At 29.1% G+C, this 12,707-nt stretch overlaps 1 protein-coding gene across 1 annotated transcript; it reads right to left on the bottom strand.

Annotated features, from left to right (window-relative positions):
* Positions 1-456: 456 nt before the first annotated feature.
* On the bottom strand, positions 457-12,392 carry LOC127254404 (polygalacturonase-like). The gene is made up of 20 exons (XM_051279495.1): positions 12,341-12,392; positions 11,528-11,532; positions 11,186-11,341; positions 10,950-11,084; positions 10,358-10,507; positions 9,526-9,733; positions 9,169-9,250; positions 8,815-8,923; positions 8,606-8,719; positions 7,922-8,104; positions 3,726-3,881; positions 3,493-3,627; positions 3,242-3,391; positions 2,666-2,692; positions 2,370-2,577; positions 2,183-2,264; positions 1,642-1,750; positions 1,429-1,542; positions 1,147-1,332; positions 457-588 (listed from the first exon to the last, which is right to left on the bottom strand). Exons 1-20 carry the CDS (start codon positions 12,390-12,392, stop codon positions 457-459), a joined length of 2,493 nt encoding a protein of 830 aa, XP_051135452.1.
* Positions 12,393-12,707: the final 315 nt, after the last annotated feature.

Here is a 12,707-nt window from a genome sequence, read left to right as displayed (position 1 = left end):
TTTTATTAAGTTGAAGAAGTGTCGATTTTCTTAATTAAATTTAACTAAGTTTTAATTTGTTTGATTATTTAGTAATTATTACATAAAAAAACAAATAAAACTAATTTTTGGAACAAACTAATTAACCAAAAATGTGAATGATGGTTAAACCTAGTGGCAAAGCTCTCAATTCTTGACGTATTGGATTCCCATCATGTTTATTTCCCCTCCCTCTTATCCCTTTGTATTGACATCTATTTTTAGAAGAACAAAAATAAAATAAATAAATAAATAAATAAATTTTAATTCTCCGAGCGTTGCATATATCATACAATTACTTAAAACATCAAATTTACTCAATGCGTATGTCAAGTTATGGAAAGAGAAGAAAAACAGAGAATTAAGAAGATTGAAGACGATGGTGATAAATTGGGTTAGGTTATAATGGGCCTATTTCTTTTGCAATCAGGGCACGCATTATCCCCTACTCCACAGTAGGCAGTTAGTATCATTGAACTGGGTAGTAATCAAGCTCATACCAGGTTGATCAGATGGATGCAACTCCAAGTGTGCCATAGATGTTACCACTTGAGCCGCTGCATTCAAGCTCTGTACATCAGAGGTAGAAGAATCAATTGACATGATTCAAGGTTGAAAACTCCCAATCAGATAAAGAGAAATAATGATCCTTTAATCGCAGAGCAGTAATCCCAATGCCCTGAGTGATCTGATACCATGAAGAAAATGAAAATACAACTACTGTGTATCTCACTGTTGATTAGCCAAGGAAGAAGACGATATATACAAAGAATCTACCTCTAACAAGCTCTGACAACCTAATGGGCTGGCCCAAGAAAAATAAACTTAAATCAACCAAATAAAATACAATAGCAAAAAGATTATCACCATAGTCTTCAATCTTCTTAATTCTCTGCTTCTCTTCTCTTTCCATAACTTGACAGCGTACTTTCGGGTAGCGGCTGCGGATTCTCACATCATTAAAAAAAAAAAAAAAACATCAAATTTACTCAAATAAAACATTAATTAGATGCACTAATAATCAATACCTTATTTTCCGACATGAAGAATAATATTAATTGTGTGATAAACTATTAGATAATCTCATCTCATCTGGCTAGGGCATCTCAGCCCTTCCATTGATGATACGCTGGCGTGGTTGCAATACACTTGCGCCCGAGCCAGCTCTCGGCCGGCTGATTTTATTTCGACATTTTCTAGTACAATGTCCTTACATGGAGCAGTGCTACTACAGTTGAAGTCAGTGGCGTAGTTACTCACTGTTGTCCCTCGAAGCCCCGAGTATGTCACATTCATTACCTTAACATTGGACTCCTGTCGATAAAATATTACAACGGATCAGTGTAATGATCAAGAAATTAAAATAATTTAATGATCAAATAAAATAAAAATGAAATAGCATCATCGTACGATAGAAGGGCATTGCTCATTAGGGCAGTAATGTTGCTCCATGATAATAGGGTTCTTCACTTGATCGAATTCTATGTTGGAGAATACGATGTTTCTGGCAGATCCAAAGCCACCCTATGTCGGGAACAAGCATCCATAGTAATTTAAGTTTGGCACGAAAAATAGGAGCCTTTGTAAATTTTAGGCTAGTTTAAGGTTGTCTTGATTTCTTACCTCCCATGTCTTGATCCTCACTCCATTTTCCGATCTATGAAAAGTGCAGTGATTCACAGTTACTTCATGTACTTCCTCGGTTTGTCCGTTTTTCTCTAAGCTCCCGATGCTGTAAGAAAAATGGATTAATTTGAAACATGTTAATTTCATGCTTATAACCCACTTTTGATTTGAAAAATTATTACACAATTTGTTTTTTGGAATTTTATGCAATTTTTTCAAATAATATTTTTTAAAATACGAGAAAATCTTTTTAAATTTATAAATTATAAGAGAGGATGGTGCATATTTTAAAGTCCATTGTGTTTCTTCAGGAATTTAGATTTTGGACTGCGTAAAATTATTTTTAGAATAATATAAAAAATAAAAAATAAATGTCTTATTTGATATTTTTGAAAGAAAAAATTAGTATGAATAATACAAATCTCTTATAATCCTTCAAACAAACACACCCAAAGTTTGTTAGAAGCAATTTTGCCTATAAATTTTGATGCATAGATACACATTTGAGATTTCGATAATAACAAGAAATGGTTCGAACCTTATTCCGTGCCCCGGACTACATTGTATGTCCGATATGTTGATATTCGAGCTTCCGGAATTTAAAGCTATGCAATCATCCCCTTTCATTTATCAACATACAAGATATTATTAAACTCGGTTATATATATATATTGATCCAGGTATAATTAGTACAAAGGCGAATGTAAATTCGAATATATATTTACCGGTTTCCATTGTGTTGTTATGAATATAAATGCCGACAGAATAGCTGATGTCTATGCCGTCGGTGTTGGGACTATCTTCCGGCGCCGTCATGTGTAGGCCCAATAATTCTCCCTTTTGGCAGTCATCTATCGAGACATGGTTTCTTGGGCTGTTTACATGGTTGAGTCCTTCAACTTGAAAGTTGACACAACTTAGAAATTGCAATGCCTAAAAAAAAAAAAAAATTACGTTGTAGGCACAAAGATTAATGTAACAAATAAAAGATCGTAACAATAAACCACGGGTTAAGGCTTACCGTAGGCCTTGAACCGTCGGGACACCCCTAGAAAATATAGTACAAATCAAATGTTAGAAAATATAGAAAGATTAGCTCTATATAGATGAAAAATTTGAAAATTTTTAATAATAATACAAAGTTACTCTTGCTGTCCGTCAAATTTATTCTATTTTTTTTTCGTCTGTCCGTTAAATTTACTCCGTTACTATATTTAAAAAAGTAAAAAAGTCAAATTTAATTATTACCTTTTATGCAACACTTATTTACAATAAATACCATTAGCTTAATTACATTATCTCTCCCTTATTTTTACCTTTAATTAAAATTTCAAAATACCCACCAAACTACTTTTTTAATTTTTTTCTACTTTTTTTTAATAAAAAATTTATTTTTCTTAATCCGCATACCGAGCCCAAATGAGTTAAATTTTCCGGATGGAGAAAGTATTAAATATGATATTTTTTGAGAAAAAAAAAATATTTAATATGATGTTTTGAAAAAATTATTACTGATAAATACCGCCAAAAGTTCTAAAAATATCTGTGTAAATAAAGTTGAGATAAGTTACAAATCATAATTTATTTGTAAACCAACCTTTTGCCACCAAGTCTCTCCCCGGCCATCGATCGTTCCTTTCCCATTCCCGGAGACAACGAGGCCATCGACCTGTTCGAATTCCAACCACACTCGTATAGAGGTATCATTCCATGCTTCCTTCGGAGGCGCTACGATCTTTCCCATAATCTATTAGGGTTTTACAAAAAATTGCATCAATTTACTCACATTGGAATTAAAATTCATTTACATTGAAAAATTTCTCTACATATATATATATATATAATTACATGAAATACGACTGTTTTCGATTTGCATGGGCCTCCGAAGGAGATGGGAGACACTAAAAATGTGTAACTAGGTACAATTACCGTCACATTGTCCGATCCAGCTTGGCATGCTGCTGCCCATGCCGATTCAAAACCCTAAACGGACAACATTTTTGCGATCAAACGGATAATTAAGAACACAGATAAATTAGCAAAAATTCAAGGTCATGGAAGAATTATTAATCTAGACTTACCTTGACATCATCTTTAACTCCATCTCCGACGGCTCCAAACTTCGTGACATCGAACGTGCTTTCCTCTGAAACATACTCTTGTAATGTTGTTCGCCAGGCAGCAGCGCCCGATCCGACAAGAGCTATCGATAAAACTAACACGTTCAATATAAACTCCTATAATAGCAATGTAATGAATTAATACAAAAAGATAAAATTAAAAAAAATATATTTTTTTCTATAAATAAAACAAATTTAAATTCTATTTTATATTAAAAATATTTCAAATAACAATTAAATGAAGTAGAGAAGTATTTGCAAAGTGTAGGAAGTAATGTTAGAAATCTATAGTTAAGTAGGGATCAAAAATGGTATTTTGTTGTCATACCATATCTGTAAATATATGGAGCTAGGAAGAAGCTTTGCAACCACAGTATTTTTATTGAAAAAGCTACACTATAGATATATATATATATATATATTTCAATATGATTGTATTGTTACCATGTATATGTGGATAATATTAGTAACAATAAGAATTTACATTACTATAGTATAAATTGCCCACTAAACATAAATATATATTTCCAAAATTGACAGTTATGGGTGTGTTTGTTTGGGAATTGGATCTTAAATCCACTATTTATTTCATTTTTACTTCTAAAAAGCATCAAATTAAACACTAATTTTTTATTTTTTATATTATATTAAAAATCAATTTTACATTCAAAATATCGCATCAATATCTATTTATATCACATCATATAACTATTCAAATTCAAAATTTTTACTATTCAAATCCCAACTCAAAATCCAAATCCCTGAACAAACACACTTAGTAGTATGAATAGTAACTTAACATTTTAACTTACTATATTGCATTTGGGGAAGTGCATTCATGTGATATATATATATATTTATTTATTTATATAAACTAGAAGGCAATAAAACTTGTTGGGATTATAAACAACATCAAATAAAAGGCATTGATTGTTACATCTAACATAGTGACTTTTGCTATATTACTATTGACATATTTCAGATACTTAAATTATTATTTAGATTATATTGTCATGATTTGATCAAAGCCCGGTAGATAAATTTGTTATTATTTGATTATGTCAATTAGATTAGGTTATTACGTTATTATAACTATTAAATTATATTTTTATTATTTGAATTAATCGAATTTATCGAGTATGTATCATGTTTATTTATAGACTCTTGATTTTATTATTAATAATACGTAACTTTGAAATTTCGCAAAATGTAATATAGTATTAAGGCCATGTTTATCGGAGTATGTTTAAAAAAATAAAACAAACGAACAATTCGTAAGCTCGATTCGTTAAAAACTCGTTTGCTAAGTTAAACGAGCCCAACACTAATATATATTTTGACTTATTATGTTCACGAACTAGCTCTAACTTGTTCGCAATGTTTAACCGTATTTGTTAAAAAATAAAATTAATATTTTTATATTAAATAAATATATATATCTTTATGAATATTATACTTAACTCTATCTTTTATTTAATTTATTAGTAAAAATTATAATTATTATTAATTGAATTTAAATTTAAATATAAATAAAATAAATAAAATAAAAAATTCTCTAAACTAGCCAAATCAAGTTGAACACGAACACAGAAATTGCTAGACAAGCCATGTTTAAACGAAAATTTTAGTTCGTAATCTTAACGAATGAATACGATCGAGCTCGAGTTCTTAACGACGTGAAATCAAAAATAAAAATTTCGGCTCACTTTGGCTCATTCACAGCTCTAATTAGGTACACTCAACCTGAAATATATCAAGAGGTCTCTCAATGTGAAATCTTATATTTGTTTCCAAATATAATTCCATTCAAAACCTTATCTACTTACTTCTTTGATTCCGTTCATAATTCATCCGGTGTGATTCTACTTAGAGCCCTATTCGCTCTTAACTCTTGTTGAAATCCTCTGTTTGTTTTCGACTTTGGTTCCATTCACATCTTTATATGTTTCTAATTCTAATTTTGTTCAGAGTTCTACTTTTGTTTGAGTATGATTTCATTTGACTCTTGATTCCATTTAGTACCATGTATGGGTTCTAATTCTATTGGAAGTCCTACTTTTGTTTTTAACTCCGATACTTTTAAGGCTTTAGCTTGCCCCTATTTGACTCGGTGGACTATTCCGCCTATGTCATCTTCAATTTCTTTTAGTAATATCAAATTGTTCATATCACTAACTGAGTTTGAAGGAATTGTTTGAAATATTTTATATATTTAGTTTACTATATATATTATTAATTATATACAACTCTCAAACTCTATGAAATGCAACAACAAATAGCTTACTATTGTTTTTTTTTTTTTTTTTTTTTTTTTTTTTTTTCAAAATGCAGAAGTTTCCTAAATTTGTCCATAAAAAAAAAAAAAATTGTATCACATCCAAAATTGTGAATAATAATAATAATAATATTTCAAGTGGCATCCTGTATCATAGTGGTGCTATTTTTATTTTTATTTCAACTATGTTCTTTCATTTATAATATTCTATTTCTATTCATCTTTTAAATAAATAATATAGAATAAATTACATAATAATCCCTTTCATTTAAGTAAAAATATAGTATACATAAAATACTTTTTTTTTTTAATTCAAAATTGATATTTAATATGTACACACATGCAAGTTATGCAAATACAAGAAGTAAAATATTTTAAATAATTTTATTTGAATTAAAGAAATAAAAATAATTGATCAACCATTCATTTGATCAATCATTTTGTTATTTATTTTATTCAAAAGATTTCATTTAAGATATTTTACTAATTTTATTTGTATAGAACTTGTATAATTAAGTGTGCATTTATAATTAAACATTAACTTTAAAGGAAAATAATATTTTGTGCATATTTTAATTTAAAACTAATAAATATAATGTTGGAAATATATAGGTATTGCGAGAATAAACGTAAAACCGAGTCGAAGATGGATCCTCTTTCCGAAAATTAGATACACCTTGGTAGTGCCTTCGATGGATGACGTTCTAACCCAAAGATAAAACGGTTTTCGTCTCTAATGAGAGTGACACTTCTAATCGTTGGAGCTCCGGCGAACAAAGACGAGAGAGGAACTGTGCTGGGGGCTGCTGGAAAGCTAGAAGAGAGGAGAGAGGGAGAAGAGAATTGTTGTTGGCGATTAGAATGAAGGGGAAGCCCTTTATATAGGCGTCTCCACTCCGCTAAAATGGCAGGGGATTAATTACGACCTTAATTATCGATGTAATTAATATAATTCAAACCTTCCGTTTGAAATAGTCGTAATTTATTCTAATTACAAATCTTCCGTTTGTGACGATCGTAATTTATTCTAATTTCAAACATTCCGTTTGAGATTATAATAAATTTGTCCAACGGATAATATTTTATCCAAATAATATTGCGACTTAGGCCATATACCCGGGTTTAATTTGGGGTTGCACAAATTGGTTTGTCTCGAGACAGACAAAATAGCCAAAATATTAACCAAACCTCATACACAATAAATAATATTTATTTATTTCTTCCAAATTAATTATATTAATTTGGTACACCGACCCGTCGCATTATAATCGATTGCAAACCGATTATCCAACATATAACATAAATTAAATAAAACATGAAATAGTTTATGTATTTCATTTAAACATAGGGTAATACTTACCCATATATATATATATATATATATATATATAATTTTGACTCAATTTTTGTTTGGTTTAGATTATACTCCTTCACTCGCGGACCGAAGGGGTATTTACAAAGGATTTGGGTATAAAATTGATGGTCGGAAGAAATATTTGATTATATCTATTAGATTAGATTATATTGTTTTACATTAGATTAGATTATTTTAATTTGTGTAAATTGCGCTTAATATTTAAATGTCAATATTAATATGCATATCAGAAAATCATAATGCAAAATGTAACACATTGGATACAACTATATGAAATTTTACGTACAACGATACTTTTTTATATATAATTTTATGATATGAACAAGAAAGTACAAGTTAAAAATCACACAGAAAATTTAACTTAGAGCATCAAACTTACTCAAATCAAACGTTAGATCAGCTAAATAGTCCTTTATTTTCCGACATGAAGAATATTAATTGTTTGATAAAATATGTATAACATCATCTCATCTAGCTAGGGCATCTCAGCCCTTCCTTTCCTAATACGTCGGCGTGCTTGCAATACACTTCGCCGGGATCCTCTCCGCCGACTGATATTATTTCGACATTTTCCAGTACAATGTCTTTACAAGGAGCAGTGCTACTGCAGTTGAAGTCGATGGCATAGTCACTCAGCGTTGTCCCTCGAAGCCCCGAGTATGTCACATTAAAAATCTTGACATTCGACTCCTGTCGATGCAATATTATTACAACATATAAATGATACATATCCTTACAAATTTAAACTTTTAAGTAAGATATGTTAAAATGATGCTCCCACGGTCCCATGTAACTTGGGTGTATTACTGTAGATATAAGAATTTAGGTAAAGTATAATTAGTAAGTAATTAAGAAGTATATTAGTAGAAATAATTATAAATTATCAAAATAACTAAATAGTTTAATTAAAATTTTAAAATGCAATTAAAGTGTATAATTATATTTTTAAAAATAGAAATGACAAATTATATAAGACGGACAAACTACATATATATCAGGTGAGATGGTCATTTAATACATGACATTCCGTTCTGATTCCATGTTATGATAATTTCACCTAAAAATTTAAACCTATAGGGACAGTCTTGCATACTACATAGTCAATTAACAAGTAAAATGATCAAGAAAACATCAATGATCGAACATAATTGTAATAAATCGTAGAGCATGAGAAAATAGCATCAATCGTACCGTAGGAGGGCATTGCGCATGAGGGCAGTAATGTTGGTCGATGATAATCGGGTTCTTTGCTTGATCGAATACTATGTTGGAGAATACGATGTTTCTGGCAGATCCAGAGCCACCCTATGTCGAGAACAAGCATCGAAATTTATGTTAGGTACGAAAAAATACTAGCATTGTAAAATTTAGGCTAGTTTAAGGTAGTCTTGATTTCTTACCCCCCATGTCTTGATCCTCACTCCGTTAGTCGATTTATGAAAAATGCAGTGATTCACCATTACATCGTGTACTTCCTCGGATTGTTCGCCTTTTCCTAAGCTCCCGATGCTGTAAAAGGAATGAATTAATTGGGAGCATATGAATTTTGATGCATAAAATTACATTTGTTTAGACCTAGAGATTTTGGGAGTTTTGGAATTTTGGGAATGTAAAAAGTTAGTATTTGATATAATATTTTATGAGAAAAAAAATGGTGTGATATTTTTGAAAAAAATTGAAATAGTACGAAACTTCCAAAATTTTAATCTAAACAACTCTAGTTTTCATGACAAGAAAAAATAAACGATTCAAACCTTATTCCATGCCCCGGACCACATTGTATGTTTGATATGTTGATATTTGAGCTTCCGGAACTTAAAGCAATGCAATCATCCCCTTTCATTTCATCGATGAGCAAGATATTAAACTCGGTCATGTATTAAATCGATTGATTCTAGTTATATAAATACATATATATATATATATATATATATGGAAAAATATACACAATTTTGATTCGCCAAGTGACATCTTTTAATTTATCATTTTTGGTTTTATAGGTATAACATGTTTATATCTTATATTTTCGAAGACAATCCACTTCAATAATAAAAAAATATATATCGATCTGTGTATAATTAAGTTGATGACTAATGTAAATTCGAAGTTACCAGTTTCCATTGTGTTGTTATGAACATTAATGCCGACAGAATCGGTGATGTCTATGCCGTCGGTGTTTGGACTATCTTCCGGCGCCATCATGTGTAGGCCCGAAAATTTTCCATTTTGACAGCCTTTAATCGAGACATGGTTTCTTGGGCTGTTTAAATGCTTGAGTCCTTCAACTCGAAGGTTTACACAACTTTGAAATCGCAATGCCTAAAAAAAAAAAAAAAAAATTATTATATTTACATTGTAAATACGAAGATTAATGTAACAAATAAAAGATCGATACAATAATGTGGCTTAAGACTCACCGAAGGCCTTGAACTATCGGGAGATTCCTAGTCACCATGGTACAAATCAAATGTTAGAAAACATACAAAGGTTAGCTCTCTTTAGATAGAGATTTTGAAAATTTTTAAAAAGAGTAACATATTGAATATTTTATATTATCTTCGTTCGGCTCTAAGGGTCCCATTTATATTTTATGTATCAGATATTTAAATATTAATTATTATATTAAAACATAGTACAATTTTTTTTAAAAAAATGAAAAAATACTTCCATCAGTATATTATAATACTAATAGAAGGATTTTTGTCAAAAATAAAAATATAATAATATAATAATATTTTTAATATTAAGTAAAATAATGTAAAAAATAAATATAACCCTTAGAGGCGGACGAAAGAAGTATAATTTATCTGAGAGAAAAAAATATTTGGTATTAATATTTTTTTTAAATAATTAATATGGATGAATAATGACAAAAATTCCAAAAGTATCTAAGTAAATAAAATGGAGATAAGTTACAAATCATAATTTATTTGTAAAACGAACCTTTTCCCACCATGACTCTCCCCGACCATCGATCGTTCCTTTCCCATTCCCGGAAACAATAAGACCATCGACCTTTTCGAATTTCAACCACACATCTTTAGATTTATTCTTCCATTCTTCATTTGGAGGCGCTACGATCTTTCCCAAGATCTATTAGGGTTTTAACAAAAAATTGCATCAATCTACTCGCATTAGGATTAATTCATTTATATACATGGAAAAGTTTCTCTAAGCATACCTCACATTTTTTTTTTGGCGTAAAAAGAATATTCTTGTTTTATTTTTAGCAAAAAAATACATTATTTTGTTGTATGTTTTACTATAAAAGAAAAAAAGTAATAATTATTATGCATTTTTATTAAAAATTATGTCAAAATATTTGAACACACAGTTGGACGATAGGAGTAATAAAAACTTTTAAGTGAGGATTTTTTTTTTTTATTAATAAGAAATTGTACTGTTTTTTTTTAAAAAAAAAAATACGAAAAATTAATATTTACAATAAAATGTATTATTTTTTTAAATTAAAAAAATTAACTCCTCATCTAATTCAAGTCTAGTTCCGCCACTGCGCGCATATATATAAAATTACCTGAAATGTTATTGCTTGTGATTGGCATGGGCCTTCGAAGGAGATGGGAGACACTAAAAATGTTTTACTAGGTACAATTATCGTAACATTGTCCGATTCAGCTTGGCACGCTGCTTTCCACGCCGATTCAAAACCCTAAACGAACAACAATAATTTTTGCGATCAAACGGATAACCAAGGACACGATAAATTAGCAAAAATTAAAGCTCATGGAAGAATTATTAATCTAGACTTACCTTAACATCATCTGTAACTTCATCTCCAACAGCTCCATACTCCGTTACATCGAATGTGCTTTCCCCCGAAGTATAATCTTGTAAGGTTGTCCATCGGGCAGCAATGCCCGATGCAACAAGAGCTATCGACAAAACTAACACGTGCGCTATAAATCCCTACAATAACAATATAATAAATTTCAAAAATAAAAAATAAAAAAATTATGGTAATAAAAATATTTTTTTATGTAAATTAAAAACAAAAAATTAGTTCGAATATGGAGAAGCATTTGCAAAATTGTAGAAATAATGTTAGAAATCAAAAGATAAGTTGTGATAAAGAATGGTATTTTATTATCATACCATTGCTGCAAATGTATAACAGAAAATTTGACACAATTGAAAATGCTACACTATATATATATATATATATATATCAATGTGATTATTACCATATGAATTTATAGTAACAATAATATTTTGCATCAATACTGTTTCAAAAATTGCCTACTATACATAAAATATACTTTCCAATATTCACACTTACTAACAGTAAGCTGTCTTATTTAATAAATTTCTCACAAGATTTTCATTATTTAATTTTTTTTCTCAAAAAATATAAAATTAAAAAATTATTTTTTATTAATTAATTATACTATACTAAAAAGTAATTTTACATTCAAAATATTTAAATTCAAATTTTTACTATTATAAAATTCAAGCTCAAAAATCAAATCCACATCTAACATTTTGCATACTTAGCATGTTGAGTAAATTGTACACAATATATATATATACATATAAATAATGAGTAACACGAATATTTTGCATTAATATTATATTAATTGCATTAATATGTTATTTAATTATTGTTTCATTTATTTCACGACAATAATGGGAAAAAAAAAAAAAGACATTAAGATATATATATATATATATATTGATTTTGGTATTATGGCCTTACCTATTATTAGGTTCTTTTCCTTTCAAATATATGATTTCATAGGTTTGGCTGATTTGATTTGAATTTTTGCTAAATAAAAGATATTGTAATAATTGATTTTGGCATTTTCTACCAATTGTACTATTGACCTGTCTTGCACAAAAATAGAAAATAATAAATGTGTATAATTTCCTTATTAGTTCAAAAGAGTATAGAGTATTAAGATCGTCTACCAGCTAATTGACATTCCGATTGGATTTTCAATTTTTCATTCTTCAATAACATTTCCGATGAATGTAGAAATTTGAATACTTCAATGCCAACAACACTTTTTTTTTTTTCTCTAGAATTCCACTTTCAACTATATTCTCTCTAATTTGAGATTTTTCTTTTTTTTTTTTCTAGACAATGATAGGATAAGACAAAATACCGTGTTTGGTTTGTATTTCAAATATCAATCAATACTATTGATTTTATATATTCTTTTCGTCCCAAAACAGTGAGATATTTGGGATGGGCACAAGAGTCAAGGAATAATAATGTCGTGAGTGTAAAAGTGTTTTTAAAAGACCAAAATGTCACTACTTTAAGTAATTATTG

Source organism: Andrographis paniculata, unplaced genomic scaffold (assembly GCF_009805555.1).
Source record: "Andrographis paniculata isolate CXL003 unplaced genomic scaffold, ASM980555v1 Contig52END, whole genome shotgun sequence".
In the NCBI taxonomy this organism is placed as follows: Eukaryota; Viridiplantae; Streptophyta; class Magnoliopsida; order Lamiales; family Acanthaceae; genus Andrographis; species Andrographis paniculata.
Note: the sequence above shows the minus strand (reverse complement) of the source record. Positions and strands in the feature narration are given on the sequence as shown.

Excerpts from the sequence above, each read along its gene's own strand:
- LOC127254404 (XM_051279495.1), bottom strand. The coding sequence starts at position 12,392 with ATGTTATTGAAGAATGAAAAATTGAAAATCCAATCGGAATGTCAATTA. Across the intron at positions 2,693-3,241 it reads GAGAGACTTGGTGGCAAAAG|GGGTGTCCCGACGGTTCAAG; the intron begins GTTGGTTTACAA and ends TATATTTTCTAG. Across the intron at positions 1,333-1,428 it reads ATGAGCAATGCCCTTCTATC|GAGTCCAATGTTAAGGTAAT; the intron begins GTACGATGATGC and ends TTTTATCGACAG.